This window comes from Herpailurus yagouaroundi, unplaced genomic scaffold (genome assembly GCF_014898765.1).
Source record: "Herpailurus yagouaroundi ecotype Mexico unplaced genomic scaffold, PumYag 159, whole genome shotgun sequence".
In the NCBI taxonomy this organism is placed as follows: Eukaryota; Metazoa; Chordata; class Mammalia; order Carnivora; family Felidae; genus Herpailurus; species Herpailurus yagouaroundi.
This window is the reverse complement of record NW_024412400.1, coordinates 7039772-7065205: the sequence shown is the minus strand read 5'-3', so window position 1 is coordinate 7065205 and position 25434 is coordinate 7039772. Positions and strand designations below refer to the sequence as shown.

The 25434-nt window shown below is 43.6% G+C and overlaps 1 protein-coding gene across 3 annotated transcripts in view; it reads right to left on the bottom strand.

The window, feature by feature from the left end:
* WDR48 (WD repeat domain 48) overlaps positions 1-25434 on the bottom strand; it is a 43892-nt gene that overhangs the window by 3766 nt on the left and 14692 nt on the right. The window contains exons 3-18 of one of the 3 annotated variants that reach the window (XM_040479831.1): positions 24468-24546; positions 23690-23772; positions 23447-23576; positions 23252-23365; positions 21406-21494; positions 20925-21026; positions 16323-16547; positions 13700-13774; positions 12500-12602; positions 10900-10997; positions 9658-9765; positions 9249-9345; positions 6067-6162; positions 3780-3885; positions 2637-2724; positions 257-333 (exon numbers count right to left, since the gene is read on the bottom strand). In XM_040479831.1, the coding sequence (XP_040335765.1) occupies positions 257-333; positions 2637-2724; positions 3780-3885; positions 6067-6162; positions 9249-9345; positions 9658-9765; positions 10900-10997; positions 12500-12602; positions 13700-13774; positions 16323-16547; positions 20925-21026; positions 21406-21494; positions 23252-23365; positions 23447-23576; positions 23690-23772; positions 24468-24546 (1670 nt within the window). Of the gene's footprint in view, positions 1-256; positions 334-2636; positions 2725-3779; positions 3886-6066; positions 6163-9191; positions 9346-9657; positions 9766-10899; positions 10998-12499; positions 12603-13699; positions 13775-16322; positions 16548-20924; positions 21027-21405; positions 21495-23251; positions 23366-23446; positions 23577-23689; positions 23773-24467; positions 24547-25434 lie in introns of all 3 variants that reach the window. The other 2 variants (XM_040479829.1, XM_040479830.1) reach the window with 2 other exon arrangements.

Here is a 25434-nt window from a genome sequence, read left to right as displayed (position 1 = left end):
TGTGAAAGCAGTCTTTATATACAAACTGTCCTAAACTATGCTGTGGCAAGAAACAAAATCCAAGTCTTACTTTTTTGAACTTCTGTGGCCTACCACATAGGTACTTGGTAAAGGGTAAACTGTGTAAACTTTCAGTATTATGAAACTAGCTTTAGATCTACAACATGTCTCCTTTGCTATAAAAGCAATCATAAAGAATAAAAAAATCTCTGGCAATTGATTAGATCCGGCATCACATGACACTACATTTACTTACTTTTTTAAGGTTTTTGCTCCCGAAGATGCGTGAGGTTGGAGGTAGAAAGGAATTTTGTTGAATTTGGGCATATTTTTCTGAAATAGTAAAAGTAAAAAAGGCATAATCATTTCTATTAGCTGATGAGTGAAAATGAAGTCAACAAAAAACATGATTTACCAGTTAATAGTTATTTTACAATTCAAATGAAGTTTCTATGAAATTTATAGTAAGCTATCCAATCACCTAAGCCTAGTGAAAATGTATCCAGAAAAGTCTCGTGTTCAGTTTCGTAATAAAACGTATACAAGATAAATGATACGTCAGTGGCAGTGTGAAACTGCAGTATGGCTCTTCCCAAATAACAATTCGAGGTATTAAAGGGAAACAAATATTACTTGCTATTTAAAGCAAAATCTCAATTCCACATTAAAACATTGGGGCTGATACTTAAGGGCCCAAACAGAAAATTCAGTGTCTGGAGAGAAACCCACAGCATCCACTTCTGAGCAAAACCACACACTCTAGGCTGGTGAGGCCCATCATCTAGCTGGAAAGGTCACTGAGGTCCTCCAACTTTCTCTCCCTCTCACATCAGGTCTGAGGTTTTAATCAAGAGTGGAAACTTCAGCCAAACACCTAGGTGTCTACCATGAAGTAAACCACATACTCAGATGAAGGATAAAATTAACTGGTCATCTTTTCTCTGGGTATCACTCCCCTTCAAGCCTCCATGTCATATCCTGTCTGGGTGTCTCCTCTCAGGAATAAGCCACAGGCTGAATGTCAGCAATGCATCCCAGGTGAGTTTCATACTCAAAGAAAGTAGTGCTTATGGGGAGCTCGGACTCAGAGCTAAGAGCACAGAATACCCATCAGGTGTCACACTGGCTTTAGGTTCTTGGAGGTATATCTGGACAGAAAACACATTTTCTGGAGGTTCTAGAGATTCAATCTCTTTTCATAAGGCTTTAGGAATATATAAAACAGATCAACAGCACATAAGCGAGTCTAGAAACAGGCCCATGTGCATAGAGAAATTTAGTGCCTGATAAAGACAGCATTTCTAATTACTAAGAAAAGGATAGGTTATTCAAAAAAATTGTTTTGGCACACTGGCTATCTGTTTGGAGGAAGTTAGCATCCTACCTCACACTAAACAGCACACATTCTCATAAATTACAGATCTAGACACAAACAATGATCACAGACGTACTAGAGAATAGCCAAGCAAGATGTGACACTCAGAGCCATGAAGATCAATCTGATTACATAAAAATTCAAACTTTTTGCCTGGTAAAAGACACCAACCACGAAAAAGTAATACTTCAACTGAGAGGCACAGATAATAGTCAAAGGGTGACTGTTCAATATGAAGAAGTCCTACAAATCAGGAAGACACACAAACTCCCCAACAGAAAAAGGAGTGAAGGACACAGAGGCAATTCACAGGAGAAGCACAAACAGCCAATACGAAAAGATGCCTAACCTCAGTACAGATGGAAACAAACAAACCAACCCACATTAAAGACCGACAAAGCAAAGACCGACAGTGTCGGTCAGTATGGAAAAATGGGCACTCATGCACTGTTGGAGCCTCTGTGGGGGCAAATGGGCTGTATCGTAAAATTTAAAACATGCAGACCCTTGGATCCAGCAATTCCACTTCTAGGAATTTACCCACAAAGTATACAAAGATACAGGTACAAGGATGTTGACGGAAGCATTGTTTGTGATAGAAAACACTGGAAACAATCTTAACGTCCCTCAATCGGGGACCAGATAATTAATTATGACACATTTATACAAAGACATACTATGTAATCATCAAAAAGGAATGACCCATATGACGTACAGACATGAAAAACCATCCAAGACATATTTTTAAGCAAAAAATAAAACCAAACCAAGTTGCAGAACAGAATGTATAATAAGATTTTGTGCAAAATAATGAACCGTGTGTGTGTGTGTGTGTGTGTGTGTCTGTATCTACACACACACAGAGGCACCTACACACACACCTGGATAGTACCTGCTTGTGTACGCACAGAAAAAAGTCCTGAAGGTTGTGCATTAAACTACGAAAAGTTATCGCTCTAGGGAGAAGGACAGGAGTGGATGGAAGAAAGAGATGACTGGGAAAGAGGTGGGCGTTTCCCTTTATTCGTTTATTTTCTTTAATAAGCACATGACATGTTTATAACTCAATCCAACAGAGATATAAACTGACACGACTCATTACCAACTTCTTCCGCAGCCCTGGAGCTGCAGGGAAGCAGAGGGGGATTCCACTTGGAGCCTAGTTTTGATTCAAGTTTAGGACGGCACGGCCTAAAGCTGTTCTCATGCCTTCGTGATCTGGAAAGGACAAAAGGGCGAAGCAGGAGCGAAGGACACTTACATCCACAGTGATGTCAATGACCCATTGTGGCACTGTCTCATTAAGAAGCATCGACTCAGTCTCACCCCCGGAGTCTCGGCAGAGCAGCCTAAACATAACCCGTCAGGTAGTAAGTGACACAAGCAGCACAAATGACAACCCCCCGTCAGCAAACATCAGAGGGAGGGACCCTACGGAGCTCATTCTGGGCAACCCCCCCTTGACGGCAGCCAGGCGGCCTGACTCAGTCCGCCGGGAGGGAGAGCAGGGCCCCAGACCTGGAGGCCAGGCGCACACTAGCGCCGCTCCTCTGAGTCGTCGGGTGACAACAGGGACCCTGGGTGGAGGCGGAACAGCCCGGAAAGCTCTCCTGCCGGGGGCTCCCGTGCACGGCACAGGCCTGACAGGGGGGCGGGGCAGGAGGATTCTGAGCTCAAGGGCAACAGAAGCGTTCCTCTCACTTCTGGCCCAGAGGAGACTCTAGTGAGCTCCCCTGTGGCTCCGGCAGGGCCTCGCTGGCAACCTGAGGGGAAGCTACTCCAGCTTCCCCGCGGGGCCTCACGAGGGACTGACCGCCTTGCACCTCAGGCCGGGGCACCACCGAGCACGACGGTTCTCAGGAGCAGCCCAGGCGGTCCTGCAGGGCCCAGCCCGAGGGAAGTGCCCTGCTCTGATGCTCTGAGCAGGGACACCTGGGGATTCCTGACCCCCCAGTCACGCTGGCTTCAGTGAGAGAGAGGGAGAGCTTCCTGCAGAAACCACCAGAGAAGCTGCCCGAAAGCAAGGTCCCGACCTTACTTTCACACGAGAGGCTCAGCTCTCAGTTAGAATGGGGCCGACTGGCATCAGACACTGAATTATGGCACGGAGATGGAAAAGCTTCCGAATCACACCCATAAAAGTTAGTAATGAACAACTTATGTTTGGACGTGCCTGGCTGGCTCCGTCAGTAAAGCAAGCGACTCTTGATCTCAGGGTTGTGAGGCTGAGCCCCATGTTGGAGTGATCACTTTAAAAATAAAATCTTTAAAAATAATTAATCAATTGGCTAAAAAAAGTAAAATCTTAAAAAAAAACAAACCCCACTTTATCATGTTTGAGTCCATATCTCTTAGCAAATGGGATGCTCTCTTAGGCAGGGTCTCCGACCTTCCTTACCCATACCTGAACAGTGTGCGTCCCCCAGCTTCACCAAAGATCACAGGAGTGTGGGGGGGGACTTGAAAATATCCATTTCCCTTCTGCACTCGGTTCTCCTGCTCCCCATTTACTAGGAAAAGATGCACATGGTGTCAGTATCCAGAGCTAGTGCTCAAATGTAACATTTTGTTTCTACAGGCTTCAAACCGCCAAGCTTTTAAAGTTCAAAGTCTGAGAAGTCAGCCAGTCAGATAAAGGTACAAAACCAATCAAAGTTAAATTTCCACAAAGAATAAGGACGGCAACTTGGGGTGTACCTCATGGGAAATGACTGTATACTTTTAGGGAATTTTAATCGAAGACATTAACATCTGAGATTTGAAATAAAGAGCGAACCATCTACTTCAGCCACAGGGAAGTCTAGGACAGCCTGTTTACAAATGGCGGTCCGCTGTTGTGCACGTGGGTAGAACACCAAGATCAGGAAAATTTCTGCGGCCAGAAACAAATTTATGTTTTAACGGCCGCCATAGCCGATGGCAGAGGTATCAGCGAAAAGTGAAACCCCCAAAGCGGCCCGAATCTCCTTCTTGTTATTCCCTGTAGATTTCATTTCCCTGCTTTCTTCGTAACCTTTTGACGAGGTGCGGTTGAGCCCCACTCCAGTGCCACCTTGTTCACAGACACCTCTGGTGAATCTGGAAGCCACGTCACCCTCTGACCCTACAGCACTTTCAGACCCTCTCCCACAGCACCCGACACCTCCCTGCGATCTCCTAATGCTCTATCTGCTCCATCCAAGGAGCTTTCTGCCCTGCCGGAACGTCAGGCCCGAAAGGATGCGGTCCGTGCCCATTTATCTCTATCAACCCTGCCAGCAGCCTCTGGACGCCTGAGCTGCTCACTGAGGGGCATCTACACGACTCTGGAGAGCCCACGGTGCTGGTGCAGATCACCACACGGGTGGAGCAAGCAGTGGTCTGGCTGCACGGTGGGTGGGCCCCGCCCTTACTACGGCAGTTGGATTTGAGGATGACCCGGATTCCTGCGACTCTTTCCTTACTCCCACAGCCAAAGCCTGGACGCCAGTGGTGCAGACTGTCCTACTAGTTTTTGATCTTGATCGTCTACTTGGCCTCCAGGGCATTCTAACTGTCACCCTGCAGGTGGAGAGGGACGGGCATGGCTGGGAATGACATGCCCACAGCTACACAGCTGATAAATGCCAGAGCCCACACTGAGACCTGGCTTTTTCCACCCTCTGCTGAAGATCTTTCCGTTGAGTTTCTCTGGCTCAGAGCCCCCTGTACGATTCTGATGGGGAGGGGCGTGCACCAGATGACACAGAACAAAAGCCACCACGGGTGGGGTCGGCGCCCTCTGCGACAGGGATATCAGAAGACTGGCTTGCAGAGAAGCATGCACAAGAGACCTTGCGCACAAGAGATTTAAACTGATTATGGATGAATCGGCCAGAACAAAGGGGCTCTGGCAGGAGGTCCTGGTCATTACTGGCCACCAGAAGTGGGCGCTCTTCAGCAGAATCTTCAGAGAATTCAGAGAATATTCAACAGAGTGAGCCCTTGGCAGGTAGGACTCAAGGATTCTTCAACTGGCTAATAGGTGACAAATGAGCTGTGAAATTGTTTTCTTTTTTTTCTCTTCATTCAATCAAACTGAATCGAAATTACAAACTTGAAACATGTTCTCCTCTACTGCCCAGAGAAAGTTATTGCCACCCTCTGAGGCACACATAACTTTTCAATGTCCTCAGTGACATTAATTCTTTACAAATACCCATTCGCTTATCCTGACACTTCTGGGTTGAAATTTGATTCTTTGAAACGTTTGGAGCCAAAATCAGGTAGATCATCAGACTAGGTAATGCCTGTGTTTCAGGCCGAAATGAATCATGACCAGGTAAGGACAGAAATGGCTTCCTGATGCAGCTAAGTAGCTAGCTCTGGAGGTGAGTCCAGCAGGACCACAGATGCTCTGAGGAACAGTCTTCTTTGGAAGAAGACCGCTAAGCCGCTTGCTTTTAAGGAGAAGGTCATTTGGATATATAGGGGTTTTTTTTTACCCATCTTGAGCAGCTTCATGGAAAGTGCTCTTGGAATCTCAAGTCAAGACCGGACGTTCTTTGATACGTGGAAGGGTGATAAATTGGGCACATCACAAATATTTATTTTGTCACGATTTAGTAAATGCTTCCAAACATTTCTTAAACATCCTTAGAATAACAAACACTCCAAGCATCTTAAACTTCTGAGTAATTTTAAGTCAATTATTTGGATATAAAAACACGAACCATGGTTTACTTCATTTTCTTCTTCATCCATTGGATTCACGTGTGTTCTAGGCCAATATTCTAGGAGTGCCTGCAGTAAAAGTCCTCCTAAGTTCACTGCAAAAGAGTTAAAATGAAAAGACATGGAAAAGAGAGTTATTAGTTTTCACCTAAAAACAGAGGGAAAGAAATAAAAATTGTTTCCACATATTTGGATGTTACACTCGTAACCCGATGCCAATGATGTTTAAAAGACTTTAAAGATTTTGCCAAGTCTATTAAAATTTATCTTAGAATGTTTCAGCAGTGATAATACGGAGCAATTAACTGGTTGTTCTGATAATATGGAGCTATCTGATTGTTCAGATATAACCATTCTTTTTTTTTTTTTAATGTTTATTTTTGAGAGAGAGAAAGAGCAGGTGAGCAGGGGAGGGGCAGAGGAAGGGAGACAGAGAATCCCCAGCAGATGCCGTGTTGTCAGAGCAGAGCCCAACGTAGGGCGTGAACCTATGAACAGTGAGATCATGACCTGAGCTGGAGTAGAACACTTAACCAACTGAACCACCTAGGTGCCCCAAATAGGACCATTTAAAAAAAAATGAACAAAAAAAGACGCCTGGGTGGCTCAGCTGGTTAAGCATCTGACTCTTGATTTTGGCTCAGGTCATGATTTCACATGATTTCTCTCTGCTGACAGTGGGGAGCCTGCTTGGGATTCTCTCTCTCTCCCCATCCCCCACTCACACTGTCTCTGTCTCTGAAAATAAATAAATAACTTAAAAAAAATTAAAAATGAACAAAAATGGGAATTACATTCTTTAAAGAACTATTTCCATATGGAGCCACTAAAACTATATTTATGTACATCAGGTATGTCTACATACTACATTCTCAGGAGAATAGCAACCAAAGATGTAATCAACAAAATATAATAGACTTTTATACGTTTCTTCTCACAATACACAAGAATTAACTCAAAATAGATTAAAGATTTGACTGTCAGAACCACAAAACTCCTAGAAGAAGGGGTGCCTGGGTGGCTCAGTCCATCAAGCGTCCAACTTCGGCTCAGCTCATGATCTCGTGGTTTGTGAGCTCGAGCCCCACGTCGGGCTCTGTGCTGAGAGCTCAGAGCCTGGAACCTGCTTCGGATTCTGTGTCTCCCTCTCTCTCTGTTCCTCCCCTGCTCGCGCTCTCTTTCTCTCTCAAGATTAAATAAAAATTTTAAAAACTAAGGAAAAAAAAAAAAACCCTAGAAGAAAACATAGGCAGCAAGGTCCTGGAGCTTGGTGATGATTTTTTGGATCTGACACCAAAAGCAAAAACAACAAAAGCAAAAGTGAGCTAGTGGGACTACATCAAGCTAACAAGCTCTGCACAGCAAAGGAAACCATCAACAAAATGAAAAGGCAGCCTACGGCATAGGAGAAATCTCTACAAATCATAGATCTGATAAGGGGTTAATACCCAAAATATACAAGGAATTCATACAACTCAACGGCAAAAACAAAAATGGAAAACAAGCAATCCAATTAAAAAATGGGCAGAAAGGGGCTCCCGGCTGGTTCAGTTGGCGGAGCATGTGACTCCGTTCTCAGGGATTGTGAGTTCAAGCCCCACACTGGGTACAGAGATTGCTTAAGAATAAAATCTTAAAAAAAAAAAAAAAATGGACAGAAGATCTGAATAGACATTTTCCCAAAGAAGACATACAGATGGCCAACAAGTACATGAAAAAAAATGCTCAACATCACTAATCATCGGGGAAATGCAAATCAAAAGCACAACCTCACACACATTAGAATGGCTAGTACCAAAAAGATACAAGGTAAGTGTTCATGAAAATGTGCGTAAAGGGAACCCTCTTACACTGTTGGTGGGAACGTAAACTGGTGCAGTCACTGTGCAAAACAGTATGCAGTCTCCTCAAGAAATTAAAAATAGTAAATGCCGTATTATCTCGCAATTCCACTTCTGGGTATTTACCCAAAGAAAATGAAAAAAACCAACTCAAAAAGATATACACACCCTTATGTTCACTGCAGCAGTATTTACAGTAGCCAAGATATGGAAACCAAGTGTTCATCGATAGATGAACGGATAAAGAAAAAATGTGGTACGTAGGTACAACGGAATGTTATTCAGCCACAAGAAAGAACACAATCCTGCCATCTGTGATAATTCAGTTGGACCCTGAGGGCTATGTGGAGTAAGACAGAGAAAGAAAATACCAGATGATCTCACATATATGTCGAATCTTAAAAAGAAACAAAAGACAAAATAGACTGGTGGTCGCCAGAGGCACGAGCAGTGACGTGAAGAGGGTATCAAAAGGTACAAACTTCCAGTTATCACGTAAGTAAGTCACGGCGACTACTATTGTGCACATTTGAAAGCTGCTAACAGGGCAGATCTTAGACGTTCTCATCATAAGCAACAACAACAACAACAAAAATGTGTAACTATGTACGGTGGTAATGGATATTAACTAGATTTATGATCATTTTGCAATATATACAAATATTGAATCAGGCTGGACATCTGAAACTAATATAATGTCACATGTCAATTATACCTCAATTAAAAACAAACAAACAAAACAAAGGAAGACACCAGAACTGTTTCCCAGCTTCACTTTTCCTACCCTAACAGATTTCCAGAAAGGATTAGGGGTAGAGAGTGTGCTGTGTGTTTAATTGTTAAAGGTAAACCACAGACTGCAAGAAAAACCCAGGCCCCCAAAACATTTATTTATCTTAAAACCAATCTATTCAAAGTTACTTATTTATTTATTTTGAGAGAGAAAGAGAGCCTGAGCTGGGGAGGGGGGAGAGAGGGAGGGAGAAGAGAATCCCAAGCAGGCTCCGTGCTGTCAGCGTGGGGCCCAACACAGGACTCAAACTCACCCACTGTGAGATCACGACCTGAGCCAAAATCAAGAGTTGGACACTTAACCGACTGAGCCACCCAGGCGCCCCAAGACCCCCAAAACATTTAAAATGGTATAGTATTTTCAAATTCCATGAGGGAATATATGTATTTCTTGAAAAGTGATTTAAAAATGCCCAAATATTGTTTAAAAAAAAAGGGAGCACATAGCAAAGAAAAGCAAAGCAAACCAAACACAAACAAAAAAACCTAACCCAGCACAGATCCACCTTCTCTTTCGAAAGGAGGGAGGGAAGGACACTTAAACGCACGTTTTGGATCTGACCCGTCAGGGCTGCTGAAGCCAGCGTCTTTTGCAGAAACCCAAGCAGCAAAACAATCACTCTCATCCAAAGTAATAGTCAACATCTGTCAAAATAAAAACACTGTTAGCAGCATTCCATTTCAACACATTCTCCTAATATGCCCCTACGTATCTGTACTAGGTGCTAAGCCACAGATTCAGGACCAAAATGTGTTTCATGGGATTCACTGGAGCTACAGTTTAATTTCCTGGGATACCAAAAGGCACTTTTTAACTGCATTTGGCAAGTATTAACATGAAAAACTTACTGCGTTCATACTTAAACATAGGACTCCGTACTTAATAATACTTAATTTTGAGCTACATAAGAAACTTTCAACTATCCCAAATTGTACGAATATCAGTTGCAAACTCACCCCTGTTTTTAAGTCTACTGAGAACCAATTTGGCACATACACCATCTTAAATCTTTTCTTAATTTCATCCTCAAAATCCACTTTGCCCAGATCTTCAACTTTACATGCCTATACAGCAAAAAGAAAGTATGGGAATTATCAACATAAGTGGTGAACTGATTTGATTCCGACTTAGGTACTCAAAATTTTACACATATTCACATCTGTCTCAATAAAATGGAGTCAAAGAAACATTTCAACAAGGACGTGGCCAAACAGTTGCAGGTAGATGCTTTAAGACAAAAATATCCGCTATTACACTTTTAAGTTAAAAGAAAAAAAAAAACCCAAAACACAAAACGTTCTCTTTTTGGAATTGTCATGTTGGTCATACTGATAAAACACATCATCACACTGACCTGGAAGCAATGTTAAATGAGGCACAGACAATCTTCCAGGAACAAAGAACAGTTACTAAACACCCTAGGAGACCCGGGCAGCTGCTGTGAAGACGAGAGATACCCTACAGGCAGCCCGGTAAGGTTTCTCTTTCTTGACCCTTCGGATCTCTCCTTCACTGCCCTCGAGTGCTCCCCAGAGGCGTGTCCTGACCTCCGCGGGGAGCCCTGGGGCGTTTCCCATCACAGCTCACCTCCATTCCTATCCGTGTCTCGGAATACTTCCTCCACCACCTCGTCACATCAATGTGGCTCTTTCCTGAGGGTCAGCTGTCTTCTCGAAAGCTGACTCTGCTGCCTCTCCTCTATCCTGTGCCTCCCCGATGGCACATGGAGACCACTTATTCCCTCGCCTCCACGTAGAGATGCCTATTTCTCTGAGGCTGCAGGATACTCTAGCCCGTTCCCTCATTCCACCGGGCAACCTCTGTGGCCGCTCTCCCTGGGTAGAGGCTGGGGATCCTGCTAACATCCTACAGTGCACAGGACAGATCCCACTCCACCCTGCCTCCCTCGACAAAGACTTATCCGGCCCAAAATGTCAAGGATCAGGAACTGTGATGTATTCTTGTTAAGGCAAGGCAGCATATAGCAGAAAGGTTCCATTCAAATTTTAGGTGCTTAAAAAGATGAACTATGGCCTTACCTATTATTTGTATTAAAAAGTACCCCCAAATAAGGTATTATTGCCATCAAATCTTAACTTACACACTTACTATCTTGGTTACTACGTATATTTTTTACAATAAACAATATAGGTGATACATGGTCCAATAACTTACGTTTTATACAAAAAGATACTCACCTTCAATACATCCCAATATGCCACATTATTATTGGTATCTTTGGTTAATATATGTCTCTTATCATTAAGAATGTGACACTGAATAATACTAGCACCCCCTAAAGGAAAAAAGAAACCCACACGATTAGCAAAACAATTCTCTATTTAAATTCACAGTATGGCAATAATCACTAATTGGCATGTAACAACATAAATCATAACATCCATCAGAAAGAAGGCGAGTCAAAAGATACATAGATATTAATATATATACATATAATTATATCTAAGGCAATTTAAGGCCAAAGAAAAACTGTCTCATCTTAAAAACAGATTATAGCTTTAAAAACTCACTACTTCGAGGGGCTTCTAGTAGAAAATTGTTAAGGGCAAATAGTTTTACCCAGTGGGAAAAGTTCACAATTATTATTATTGTTATTTTTTAATATAATTTATTGTCAAATTGGTTCCCCTACAACACCCAGTGCTCATCCCCACAGGTGCCCTCCTCGATACCCATCACCCACCTTCCCCTCCCGGGCACCCCCCAGGAACCCTCAGTTTGTTCTCAGTTTTTAAGAGTCTCTTATGCTTTGGCTCTCTCCCACTCTAACCTCTTTTTTTTTTCCCTCCCCCCCCCCATGGGTTTCTGTTAAGTTTCTCAGGATCCACATAAGAGTGAAACCATACGGTATCTATCTTTCTCTGTATGGCTTATTTCACTTAGCATCACACTCTCCAGTTCCGTCCACATTGCTACAAAGGGCCATATTTCACTCTTTCTCATTGCCACATAGTACTCCATTGTGTATATAAACCACAATTTCTTTATCCACTCATCAGTTGATGGACATTTAGGCTCTTTCCATCATTTGGCTACTGTTGAAAGGGCTGCTATAAATACCCACTGGGAAAAGTTCAATCGGTGACAGAAAATCTCTGAATCAGTCCCATGGCTAACTTTTGCTTCCTGTCTTCCTTCTCTCTCTGATGCCACCTGCACGGACATCGAACTGCAGACGAAGACACCAGTAAGTACCTTGACCCCACACTCCAGCATTCAACACAGAGTTGCCGCTTCCAGGGGCAGCACAGAGAATACAAGGATCAGACCTGACTCTTTCTGCCTTGTGCCAAGAGACAACATTCAACTCTCTAGATTTTGCAAAGTGGTTTGGCTTTTCCAACACCATCATTATTCTGATGCTAGGCAAAAAGACTGTACCTCAAGAAAGCTCACTTTTTAAAGTCACTAAATCGCATTAAAAAAAAAAAAAACCAACTTATTTTTGAGAGTGAGAGAGAGAGAGAGAGAAAATGAGTGGGAGGGGGACAGAATATCTGAAGCGGGTTCTGCGCTGACCACAGAGAGCCTGATGTGGGGCTTGAACTCACGACCTGAGCCAAAGTCAGACATTTAACCGACTAAGCCACCCAAGCACCCCAACACTAAGTAGCATTTAAAAAATATATTTCTTCTATTAAAAATAAACCTATACACTGTGTCTCTTGTTGACAGGAGAATTACATTTAAAGGAAAGCCAACTCCTTTTTGTCTATCTCTTAGTAACTATAATTAACCTTAGTAAAAAGTATCGTACCTTCCACCTTCCCTACTCACCTTTAATAACCTGGTCAGGCTGCGTACAAAGTGGTGTTATAGGATTTGTACAGTCATTGTCATAATCTCCGGAGGCTCTGAAATTATGAATTCCCTTCAAGGTCTAAAGGGACAAAATTCATTTTTTAAGCATTTTACACTTTATAATTTGCCAATCCGTTTCAAGTGGCAAGAAAAACAAAGAACAAGAAAAAAACAAAACAGTAAAATCAACCACAAAATATTTAGTGACAAAGTACAATTACCTACCACGATTTAAAAAAAAAAAAAAGTATTAAGAAGGGAATGTCAACATTATCTTTTTGGATAGAAAAATAAGCAATCTTCCAGGTAAAGCTACTGTTGATTTCAAATTGGGACAATGAAATTTAGACAAGATATATAACATTTTTTACCATATCAAGAAAGCCCACTTGACTGGCATATCAACAAATAAATGTAAACACACTCTTTTTTGTTATCCACACATAATCTGATAAGCAAGAAAACTTAAATGTTCTTTAAATAACACTTAAGGATTAGTAGTATTTTTGATGACTTCTCTATGCGTATCCTCTAATTCTATCCCTGTTCTACAAACCATGAGGGAAAAGGAAATGAATTTGAAAGCACCATTTTCTAATTCTCTTATGCTTAGAAAAACAGAATCCTAGCCAAGTGTCCCTGCCGTGTTGGTACAGGGATTCCCTGCTTTCCAAAAATAAAGCGTTCATATGAAACTTCCATTAGCCGAAACTGTAAAGACAAGGAAGCAATTGCCATTTCATAAAAGCAACAATCCTCTTCCGATTTCTTTTGGTTACAGAAACTGGGTAACACAGGAATTTGCAGAAGTGAAGTAGTATGAAGCAAACTTCTGGACAGTGGGGGAAACCTGTACCCAGGCTGCCTTCAAATGCAGTTCTGTGAGGTCAGAAGCTATACTGATATTTTTTGGTTTTACCGGGCAACGGTGACTATTCTAAGCACAACAAATGTCCATCTTGGCTCCTGACAAAGAAGTCGGAAGCTTCATATTGACTTTTACCTTAATTTTAGTACAATCCTTAGGATGATACACACAGGCTTTCATGTTTTTGCCACTGTTCAAAAGCATGCTGGGCTTTTTCATCTTGAGCATTTGTTACTGGTATCCGGCAGGTCTGTGATAACAAACCACATGTTTGCACACCTTTGCCAGGTGTATGGAAGCTCACTTACCCATTTGTTTACTGTAGACTTAGTCGTCGCGACCCAGATTGCGGGAGGGGGATCAGCTGACCTATCAAGCTCCATCTGAAAACAAAGCACAGAAACATTGCTTTCTTGAGTGCTGACTCTCCTGAGTCGCTGGGACTAGCTATGTATTATTAAATATCAACTCCTGCTGACGGTACCCTGGCATGCGTTAAAAAGCTAGGGGGCGGGGCGCCTGGGTGGAGCAGTCGGTTAAGCGTCCGACTTCATCCAGGTCACGATCTCGCGGTCCGTGGGTTCGAGCCCCGCGTCAGGCTCTGGGCTGATGGCTCAGAGCCTGGAGCCTGTTTCCGATTCTGTGTCTCCCTCTCTCTCTGCCCCTCCCCTGTTCATGCTCTGTCTCTCTCTGTCCCACAAATAAATAAAAACGTTGAGAAAAAAAAAAAAAAAAGCTAGGGGGCATGGGGCGCCTGGGTGGCTCAGTCCATAAAGTGTCTGACCTCGGCTCAGGTCGTGAGCTTATGGTTCGTGGGTTCAAACCTTGTGTTGGGCTCTGTGCTGACAGCTCGGAGCCTGGAGCCTGCTCCAAATTCTGTGTGTCCCTCTCTCTCTGTCCTTGCCCCCACTCGAGCTCTCTCTCGCTCTCAAAAATAAATAATAAACATTGAGAGAAAAAAAAAAAAAAGGCTAGGGATGCACAGGGGCACCTGGGTGGCTCAGTTGGTTGAGTGTCTGACTTGATTTCAGCTCAGGTCGTGGTCCCAGGCTCATGGGAATGAGCCCCGCAGAAGGCTCTGTGCTGAGTGTGGAGCCTGCTTGGGATTCTCTATCTCCCTCTGCCCCTCTCCCCTGCTTGCTCTCAAATAAAAATTTTTTAAAAAGAGGGAGAAAAGCTAGGGATGCACAGAATAACGAGGCAGTCTCTTTGCTAAAGGAAGCGTGGCCTCATAAAAGTATAATAGGGGTGACTTCTCATCAAAAACAGTGGCTTAAAGTCTGTGTGATTTTAAATTAATTAATTAATCAGGGGATCCAAACAGGTACAGTCAAAAGGATGACTTACATAATTTTTGTTTTTGCTCTTTTGTTTTTCTGTTCTTTTTTAAGTTTATTTTATTTTTTGAGAGAGAGTGTGCACGCGTGTGCACACAAGGCGGAGGGGAGGGGCAGAGAAAAGGAGAGACAGAATCCCAAGCAGGTTTCATGCCATCAGTGCAGAGCCTGATGCAGGGCTCAAACTCACGAACCATGAGATCGTGACCTGACCCGAGATCAAGAGTTGTATGCTTAACCGACCTGGTGCCCCTATTCTTTCTTAATGATAAAGAAATAGATCTTTCTCTATGAAGATGTTTGTACTAAAAAAACATCCTGAGAATACAGCAAAAGTGAAAAATATGCAAGTAAGGCCCCCCTCACCTAAGAATAGTACACCTGTGAATAGCTTACTGCGTCTTCTGTATTTTTAAAATAGCACACGTATACAAACATATCCCTGCACCCATGTACGTAGTCTGCACACAAAATCACTCTGTAGTCAGTCAACCACTATTCTTCCCGTGCCAGGAAACGGAAGGTTGGGAGCTGTGGGACAGGCTGGACTCCTCGCAAGAAGGAATCCCCCCAGTTCAGAGTGACGTTTCTTGTAACACACAGCTATGTGGGCACTAAGTCCTTTTTGGCTTTCCTCTCCCCGGGCACTGCAAAACGCCGTGTTTCTCCTCCCTGCCGTCTGCCCCCAGGAGCCTGCTTCCTGCACACAGGCTCTGACTGCAGCAACTCCCTTGCTTCTCTAGGATTACTGGGTGTGTCCCTGGGGGGCACCACCTATTCTGAAGAGCTGTAATCGGCCAGCATGTGTGCGCTCATAGGCCACAAGCACCCCCTCAACCGTCTCATTTGACCTCTATTCCTTTGCTTCAGCTCTTCCTCTTCTACTGTGGTCTGGGTGTCAGATGTCGCTCAGTTTTGTGGGTATCTGCAGTTTTGTCTCTTGCTTTCCTGATTGTTTTTGGACGATTGTTGTGAAAAGGAAGTCGTGCTGCCTTTATGCCTCCATTTTAAACCTGGAGTTCTCTTCAGTACGGTTTTAACGTGCGATGCTGAGATGATCAGTGAGGCCGAACGCGCGGTCATGTGACGACAGGCCATTCTGCAGTCCAGGCTTCACTTTTAGCAGGTGTCAGTATGGACGGCTTCCCAAGTACTCTTTCACCAACACGCCGGACGCTGGTCAGCAATCGGGACGACTGTGAGGTAGAAACGTCAGGTTTGGAGTATGAACCGGCTCGTTCTCTTCTTCCGAAGCATTCTTCCACATCCTCCCTCTGAGGCAGTGGTCTTTCTGCTTTGCTGTCTGCTCACGGATACCTGAACTTGTCACATTCCTCCACTTAGGACAGGTTAGGAAAGCCGGGGGAGCTCAGGAGCAACGTGGGGCAATCGCACTAGGATTCGCCAGTGGGAGAGCTACGTGTCACAAACGTACCCAAAAAGTCACAATTTCTTCTACAGATGACTAATTAAACTTAAAATATCTTTTTTTCACCACCCCACAGCTCTGTGAGTTGTGTTCTAATACAGATTTTGCTGGATTTGGCCAGCACGTGTAACAATCTTAGGCACAAAACTAAAACACAGGACATACCTTGAGAACTGGTGCTTTTTCTTCACAAATTAGTACCCGAATGTCAGGGTTTCTTAGGTCTGTACAGTAAATCTTCCTGTCCCTTCCACCAGAATACACGTGTGTGAAGGCGTCATTGACCTGCAGAGCCCAAACGCCTTCATCATGGACTCGGTACGTCGCTATACATCTCTGTTGGCCAAGGGACCAAAGGCGAATTGTCCCATCAGAACTGCCTGAAAGGCACTGAAAACAGAGAAAGTTAACGTTAGAAAAAGTTCCAGCCAGAAGGTTCCTGCTTTCCTGTGTTCTGTAGCCAGTGTCTGTCCTTGTTGACTCTACATTGTCAAACGCACATGTCTGACAACCTGTATTTCTGCCTCTGATAAAGACTTCTGATAAGCACGCACCATAGGCTCACATGACCGAAGGCAACAGTACCTGCTCAAGCCGGGGGAAAAAACTGCCTTGGTCCTCTCTTGCCTGGCCACATGCAGAATTAGCATCCCCTGGGAAGTTGTTAAAAATACAGATTCCTGGGTCCGATTCCAGACTTAATGTGGCAGAAACTGTGGTGGGGCCCAGCAATCCATGCTTTGATGGGCTCTCCAGGTCATTCTGGTACTCTAAGGTTGACAAGCTTTGCACTAGGCCAGCAAGCCTGTTAGAGCTAGGGGTCACACTCCGTCTCATCCTCCTGCTCATGGCAATGGATTCCTGATGGCCTGCCAGGTCTCTGAGATTCTACTAATAGGAGTCAGAAGCAAATCCTAGTCCCAGGCTTACCACTCACTCTCTGTGACCTTGGATACTTCCCATCTGAGCCTCAAGTTCAATGTCTATTAATATAAAATGGGGACCTCCAGCACTCAGAGTTAACATTAGCAATTCTGACGCTTTCTAAAGGTTCCGGAGCATCAACTGCGTAGAAGTTGCTGGCACACAAATTAGGGCCGAGCACGCTGTGAGTCCGACAGAAGGAGGCTGAATCAGCCACATGCCTGGTGTTCGCTACCAGTTCCCATGGTGACTTGCCAAAGAGAATAAACCTTCCTCCTCTGAGGGAACAAATGGCCTCAAGGAGAAGCAAGTGCTGGTGCTGGCGTATGAAATCAAGTAGGCAAAAGCTTAGAGCAGGTAGCTGTGGGCTTACAGATTTGGGAAGTGTCCGAATAGATGAGGCCTTCAGGAATGTTAAAGATATACCGGTGTGCCCCGTGACTGGGAAGACCCTTTAGAACTCTGGACAAGGTTAACTAAATGAACACGTACCAGGAGACTCCCCCATAAGTGGCCGGGAGCATCCGTGTTTGAATCACCTGTTCCAACTGGTCTACAAGGCAACCGAGAGACCAGCCAACAAAGAAACTGTCCCAGCTAAGTTACAAGCAGACCTCCAACGTGCGCGCGGGAGGACCGACACAATCTAATGGAGGAAGGGCAAGGAAGGGCTCGCCTTCCACGAAGAGACGCTACTCTGAGGTGGTGAAGCTGTCAGTACAGCTCTGATCCCTCAGATCCTAGGCCGTGTACCTACAGAGAGTAAGTCTGACAACTTGAGGAGGAGGAAACTCCACCCTAAGGTGATGGGCTGGAAGTCCTCAGAGCCTGGGCAACTTGCAGTTACTCCCAAACCCAAAGTGTAGAGCTGAAAGCCGATGAGGGAACACAGAGCTGTATCAACCCTGATATGGAAGACAAAATAATCTCTGATGGTAACTGTATTCTGAGACTGCTAAAAAGCAGGCCCCCAAATAGACAACGATTGCTTTTAAAGTATAATGTTGGTGAACTTCCTTGTAGTGGTCGGTAGTGTGGTTGAAGGATGTGCCTATTTTATAGGACTTCTAGTGCCTGACATCTTGCAGGAGCTAGAGTCGTGCACCAAACTATCTCCACCCTTCCGGCAGATACACGTGAAGACCCTGTCATTAGGAGGTAGCTCTTGGGACTAGGACAGGAGGCCCTGAATGGTTCTGCTACATCAGACTTAGGGGCACAGAGTCTACAGCTCTGGTCAGGGGGGTCTGTGCTCCTGAACGAGAAAGTAGAGGGGCCAGTGTACCAAAGCCAGGCTGCTGTTGACCAACACGAGTGTTTCTGGGATGGTCGCTCATACATAACTCAACTCCCAATAGCAGCCACGTGGGCATGGTAAGCTGGCAAGGAATAGCTTGATGCTTAAAGACCCCTGGACCCATAAGATAAGGTTACGCAGTACTTAGGTTACCAGGAAAACCCTCTGAGGGACACATAAGGATGTCACTGACTCAAACTAAGATGGCAGATGGTCCCAGCTCCCCAAGCAATTGCCTGAGCAAGTACAAGGGATGAGATGTCCAGTGGCTCGGCCCAGTAATGTTGGCACCGATCAAAACAAGCTCAGTGGCGACAGACCTCAAACAGTAAGATTTGCTAAACAGTAACAACAACAAAGGAAGAGGATGTCCACAGGATTCACAGGCCTATTACACACACACACACACGCACACACATTATTTTTTAATGCTTATTATTTTTGAGAGAGAGGCAGAAAGAGGGAGACAGAGAATCTGAAGCCGACTGCACTGTCAGGGCTGAGCCCAGTGTGGGGCTAGAACCCACGAACTACAAGATCATGACTCAAGCTGAACCACTGAGCCACGCAGGTGACCCTTATACGTTATCTTATCACTAGTCCTGACTTACAATGACACCGGAGATCCTGTGTTAGAAGCTTACAGGGCAACTCCGCAGGATACAGTACATACCCTGGTCCAGTAATTGTTGACTGTTTCTCTCATATATTACAAGAGTTTGAGAATCAGTATGCCAAGGTTTCGTTTTCCTTCCTCTCTTTTACCCAAACAACTAGTTAGCATTGCTGTTATGTTGATCAGATTCCCTAATGTTAATATGTTGTGCAGTTGGTGGTTAAATTTACATTTAGCCTCCAGCTGCCAGTAAGGACAATGGACGGAGGAGGAAAGGGAGAAGGAGTCGCTGCCTGATTACGCACCCCAGGGCTGACGGCAGCCTTTCAAGCGGTCTGCATACAGTCCGTGGAGGTGACTTCACGTGAAGTGCGTCTGTAACCACGTGTGCTAAGTTGCCTTAGGTAAAAGCACACTCCTATCTGTACACACAGGAGACAAAGCAAGGAGTATAGGAGCAAGAGGAGCTTTAGAAAATCTGCCCAGCCCACAGCCCCCTTCCGAAAACCGTCTTATCCACATCCCCTGTTTCGGGGCAGTTGCACAAAGACCACGTGACCCAGTCAAATCCCGAACAAAGCCAACAGAACAAGGCAGGGTCAGCCATCCCACGTGGAGCTCAGCAGCTACACTGCAAAAACAGTGAGGAGCGGACTGAACCGGGCTTCTCAGACTCCCATGAAAACGGGGCTGCAAAGGAACTCAAGAGCTCTAGAAAATGCCACAGCTCACAGAGAAGAATATACTTACTACTTCTAACCTTACCGACATTATGATCCCCACTTTGCAGATGAGCAAACCAAGGACTAGGAAAGTGAAGTCCTCTCCTCGAGGCCACACAATAAGTACATGAACACTGGGATGTAGCTCCAAAGACCTCCGTGGGCATCGTCTAACTTCTCTTTGCCTGGTTCTGAAGGATGATTTCCTCTCACCTCCGGAGACAAAGGCTCCTCTAATTCACATGGGAGGCAACTTGCATGATGAAATTCCCACAGGAGTGACAGACCGATGGTGCTTCTCACTGTGCCACCTCCCCACTCTGCTTTTCCTAACCCACTCACAATCAATTCCAGCTAGCTCCGGGCTCCTCCCTGGCCCGTGAGCAAACATGGCTGGGGAGACGGGGGCACGGGCAGAAGTAGGCCCTAACTGCAAACGGTGCTCGGTTTTTGTTTTTATTACCTACATTGATGGAAGATCATTTTCCCACTGCTACAGAACAAACTGAACTGTGATTTATAATCCACAAATTATGTACCCAACAAAGTACTAGGGTACCAGTACGTGTTCAAACATTACCAAAATGTTTGTAAGTATTATGTCAGATGTCTAAACTTACAGACTGTATCTACAGAGTCAAATGACAGGATTTGGCCCAAAGTCAGACCCACTGTTAGGAAATTTTCACTAGCAGAAAGCGTTCAATAGCAAAACTTCCTTCTGCTTTACACAAAGTAACATTTTAAATTATCTTATCCTAAGGGCACCTGGGTGGCTCAGTTGGTTAAGCGTCCGACTTGGGCTCGGGTTATGATCTCCTGGTTCGTGGGTTCGGGCCCCGCATTGGGCTCTGTGCTGACAGCTCGGAGCCTGGAGCCTGCTTCGGATTCTGTGTCTCCCTCTCTCTCTACCCCTCGCCCGCTCACACTCTGTGTCTCTCTCTCAAAAATAAACATTAAAAAATAAATTATTTTATCCTATACCCATCGTAACTGCATCTAGTCATTGGCATTAGAGTTATTCTGAGGGAACCTCTTGTTTGGTCTCTATGTAAGTGAGGCAAACAGAATTAATTTCAAAATGTGGATTACTATTAGGTGCAACTGGGGTATTTTAAGGATTGGAAAGTAGACCACTCTTCAGAAGTTTCTGGTGCATGAAATTTGAGACAAGGTCACTAAGTAAACATCCACGTGCAAGTACGTACCTGTGTACCATCCCTGTTCAACAGCAGTGCTTTGACATTGTCTGTGTGCCCTTTCAGCTTCATTAGTTTCGCACATGTTCTTGGATCCCATACCCTTAAAACCTGTGTATTTTAACAAAATGTTACATCAACTGAGCACACACCTGAACAAATTTCAATAATAAATGACCGAGAGGTCAAATGACAACCATTACACTGTGAAGGAAATACTGTTTTGCCAATGGGCACCGACTGAGACTCCCGATCTTTTCAAGTAGGAGGAACCCCTTCTAACGTCAAAACATGAATAGGCTTTCCCCACCCATTCAGCCCACCCCCGTCACCACAAACGACAGTAATTATATAGTTATATTCTTATTTGTTCAAATAAAACCTTTCCCTGAACAAAATCTCTGTCTGTGTATTTAGTAATTATACGGATCGAATTATTTTGGTGTCTCTGTTTTCCGGTGTTAAAATATACCCGTTAGCTCCCCCTTACCTTCTCAGTGGACCCTGATACAATGATTGTTCCCAGTTGATTCATTGCCAGGCTATAAATGGAATCTTTGTTCCCGCTTAAAGAAGAGGCTATTAAGGATAAACAAAGCCAAATGTTAACAAAATCATTATCTGTTCAGCAGTTAGCCAGCAAAAATTTAAGTTTAATTATTTGGCTTAGAAAATCTTTGTGAGTGTTCTAAGGAAAAGAAATCTTGCTATGAGGGAGATCATTCTAAACAACAATACTGTTATCAAAATTTACATCTTGTCTAGATTTGAGACACAAAAGTGCTCAATAAATATTTGCTAAATTGAACTGCACTGCCATTTAAAAACTATCCACATAAGCAATGTATTTTCAAAGATATACTCGTGCCAATAAATATGAACAACATATCCAAACTCACCGTTTTCAAGGAAACACAAGCCAAAACAAAAAATATTATTTTCACCTATCAAATCAGATTTTCAATGAGGCAATAATTAATTCTCAAAAAACAGTACAATGGTACTCTCATACATTACTTGTGGGATAAGTACAACTTGTTTGGTACAACTCTTGGAAGGATATTAGGCAATGTTTAGTGAGAATCATGTTCATGCTCTACAATTCAGAACTCAGTTGCACTGAATTGAAGGAAGCTACATATAAACTGTCTATACAGTATCATCCTAATTTTCAATAAAGAATAAATATAAGCAAAAATACTGAGAAGTTACGAGTAAAGGAGTTAATATACGTATTTAGAAAAGTAACAGGTTATGTAGTAAGTGCTCAGTAACTGTTAGCTATTAGTACTTCTATAATCATAAATCAGCTTGTGTGATATCCTCTCTAAATGATTCTAAGCAAGATGTATCTGTTGCAGAATCTGTAACCTTAAGCCCGGTCTCTGACCTGGGGACAATCCTGCCTTCTTCTGCTTTGTTCCCTCTTGTTAGTGTTTCTTTGGGGCAGGCCCTACATCTAGAGAGCTAAATAATGTGTCATGACAGCCCCCAGCAGAGATCAGCTGCTGGATCACTACAGTAATGCCCTGGTGAAAAATCAAGGAGATCAAGGGGCGAGTAGTGTTTAGAGCTCTGCATACTTCCTAGGGAAAAGGGTGGGAACAATATTCAAGAAATTATAAACATCAGTCTCCCAACCTGCCCTTCCTGGCACATCCTAGATTATATTAGGCCTGTTTTAGCTATGTCAATGTGAGTATTCCACAGTCATGAAAAGCTGGACCTGTATGTAGAGATCTAGATAGTTCAGGCCTATATCCTGAACACAGACCTGCCAGGCCAGCCTTAGCCACAAATGTGCTCCTAAAAGCCCTCTGACAGCTGGCCTAGAGGACGCTAGTGAGCTGGCTCAAGCGTGAGGCTCAGTGTCAAATTTAGACTCCTATGGGTCTGACCTGGTAATCTCAGATCTCTTAGCTGATGAGGCATCTGTGCAATTAACGTGTTGTGAATGTTTCTGAATTGCCTCTGGAGGCACCCTAGCCTCTCCTGATCTCTTCTGAAATTGGCTGGATTCTTTAGGGTGGCTCTGAAAGGGTCCTGCAAAATCAGTGCAGGGAGCCTTTTCTTTCTTTGTGTATTTTCCATGTTGGCCATTAACTCAAGGGCTCATAGTAACACTTTTAAGAGTCAGAAACTGCCTGCTTTGTCAAGTAATCACCACCTCCATCAACAGTGTCTGCTGAGATTGTGACCCTGGACCAGGCAATGCTACGGGAGGTACAAAGTGGTAATAAGACAGACTCTTTTGCCCTGCAGGAACTTACACTTTAGCTAGGGAGCTAAGACATGCACATGTACAAAAATAGCCAGGTTACACCTGGAGAAGTTACCATTTTTAGACTGCAGTGAGGAACTAGCTCCTTGTTGTTCAATCATACTCTTGGGGGCTAGAACGCTGTAGGTAGAAGCACTCTCAAAATATGAACCACTGTCTCGATGCAAACCTATCCAAGATGTTTCATCAACCATTCTTTCTTTATGTCAACTTGAATCACTTCCAAAGAAATTTTTTTCAAACACCTTACTTGTGACAGTGTTGTTTGAGGCAGTCAATGCTGTTAAGGTATTCACATCCCAAAGGAATATCTGTCTGTCCAACCCAGCTGAAGCTACCAGTTCTTTATCCTTGGCATAGGCTAAGGCCTTTACATAATCCTGTAACAGAACACACACACGATGATCTGCTAGATCGGTAAGAAAAGGAGTCACAGAAAGTACTGAGATCTCAACGTTACACTAAAGACGCTGAAAATTGTTTGTCGTTTTACCTTATGTGTCCTTAGTGTTGACATGCAAAATCCCTTATGTGCATTCCACACTTTCACTGTTGTGTCAGAAGAAGCAGATATTACTAGAAGAGGCAAAGAATAAACGAACCCCTTAGTAAGACTTTTCATCATTTTAAGGACTCTTAACAATGTAACATGCTTTCAAACTGACATTCATAGCCACACACATATACTTGAATATTTACAGTATTTGTAACATTAATTCCAGTATCTGTTAATGTTCACACACACACACACACACACACACACATCTAAAAGCTCTTCCTAGAACCTATTTTTGAAACATGTTTTTAAATATGCAGGGCAAAGTTTTTTAATGTTCCAGTTGAAGGCACAACTAATTTGATTGAAAAAATTTTTCTAACACAGATTGCAAAACTAAGAAATGGATCTTACCATAATAAGAACAAAAAGAGACATTAATAAGGCTAACAGAAGACTACATATTGTATGAATCTGTCTACATATATATAGCTTGAATGTAGGCAAAACTAATTTATAGTGTTTAGCAGACAGGAAAGCAGTTATCTTGGGGCATGAGGGAGTGACTGAAAGGGTGGTCCAAGGGGGATTTTGGTAATCTGTACCTAGACACGGGGGTATTCACCTTATGAAATTTTACTGAGCTGTATTCTCAAGGTGTGTGCTTTTCTGCACGTATGTCAGACTTCAATTAAAAAGGCACATGAAAAATAAAAAAACATACCAAGTTGAGTGAAAAACCCCTAGAAACCCAATAATCTAAAGAAGTACTTACATGTTTTCCCATTACAACAAAGCACAATGTCGTTTACCCAATCGGTATGGTGTTCCATAGATGCTATATATGGGTCTTGCTAAAATAAAAGGAAAAATTGTGAGAACGTCACTAGTTTACATTAGAGGACAAAATATATATTATAAATTATAGATATGTTTGCATTCTTCAATTAATGTGACCCGTTACTCTCGGGTCGTAAAATTGACAACTGAATTCAGAGTACAATTTCATCAAATAGTTGATGCTTCTGTATTACAGATGTGAATAGAAGTTTTGTTTCAGGAGTTTTATTACTGACAAAAGCCTGGGTTCCTAGGGCAAATGCTTACTTTTTACACCTCGAGTGAGTGAAGGCAACAAGATCTGGGCTAGGCACCGCACGTGACACAGAGCGCTGCAGGCAGGGGTTTCCTAGGACAGGACGTGAGCAGATCTGCAGGCTGGCGGCGTCTGAATCAGTGGTGGTGAAGGCTCACCACAGACACAGATATGAAAATGAGGCTGATGAAAGCGGAGAGGAGCCCAGCCTAACCCCCTACCGCTGTTTTGACTTTCTGAATTAATGTCTTCCTCATGGTATCTACAGTCCTTCAGAAGGCTATAAGAGTACTCCCCATGCTACCGTATCAGTTCAGTAACTTGAGATTCTTCCACTCCTCTCTCTTGGCTTAATTACCAGGAGTTAAAGAACAGTATTTCATTACATGCTACACCCAACACTTCAAGGGGGAAGAGAACAGTTCTCTACAAGTCTATCTGACAAGTGATGCTACTCAGTCTCGTTGTAAAATGAAGACCGGAAAAAAGATGTCTAAGGGCAGGATGGGTAGGTTTTCTAGATTCTTTCAGGCTTAAACTTTTTTTTTTAAATATGAAATTTATTGTCAAATTGGCTTCCATACAACACCCAGGGCTCATCCCAACAGGTGCCCTCCTCAGTACCCATCACCCACCCTCCCTTCCC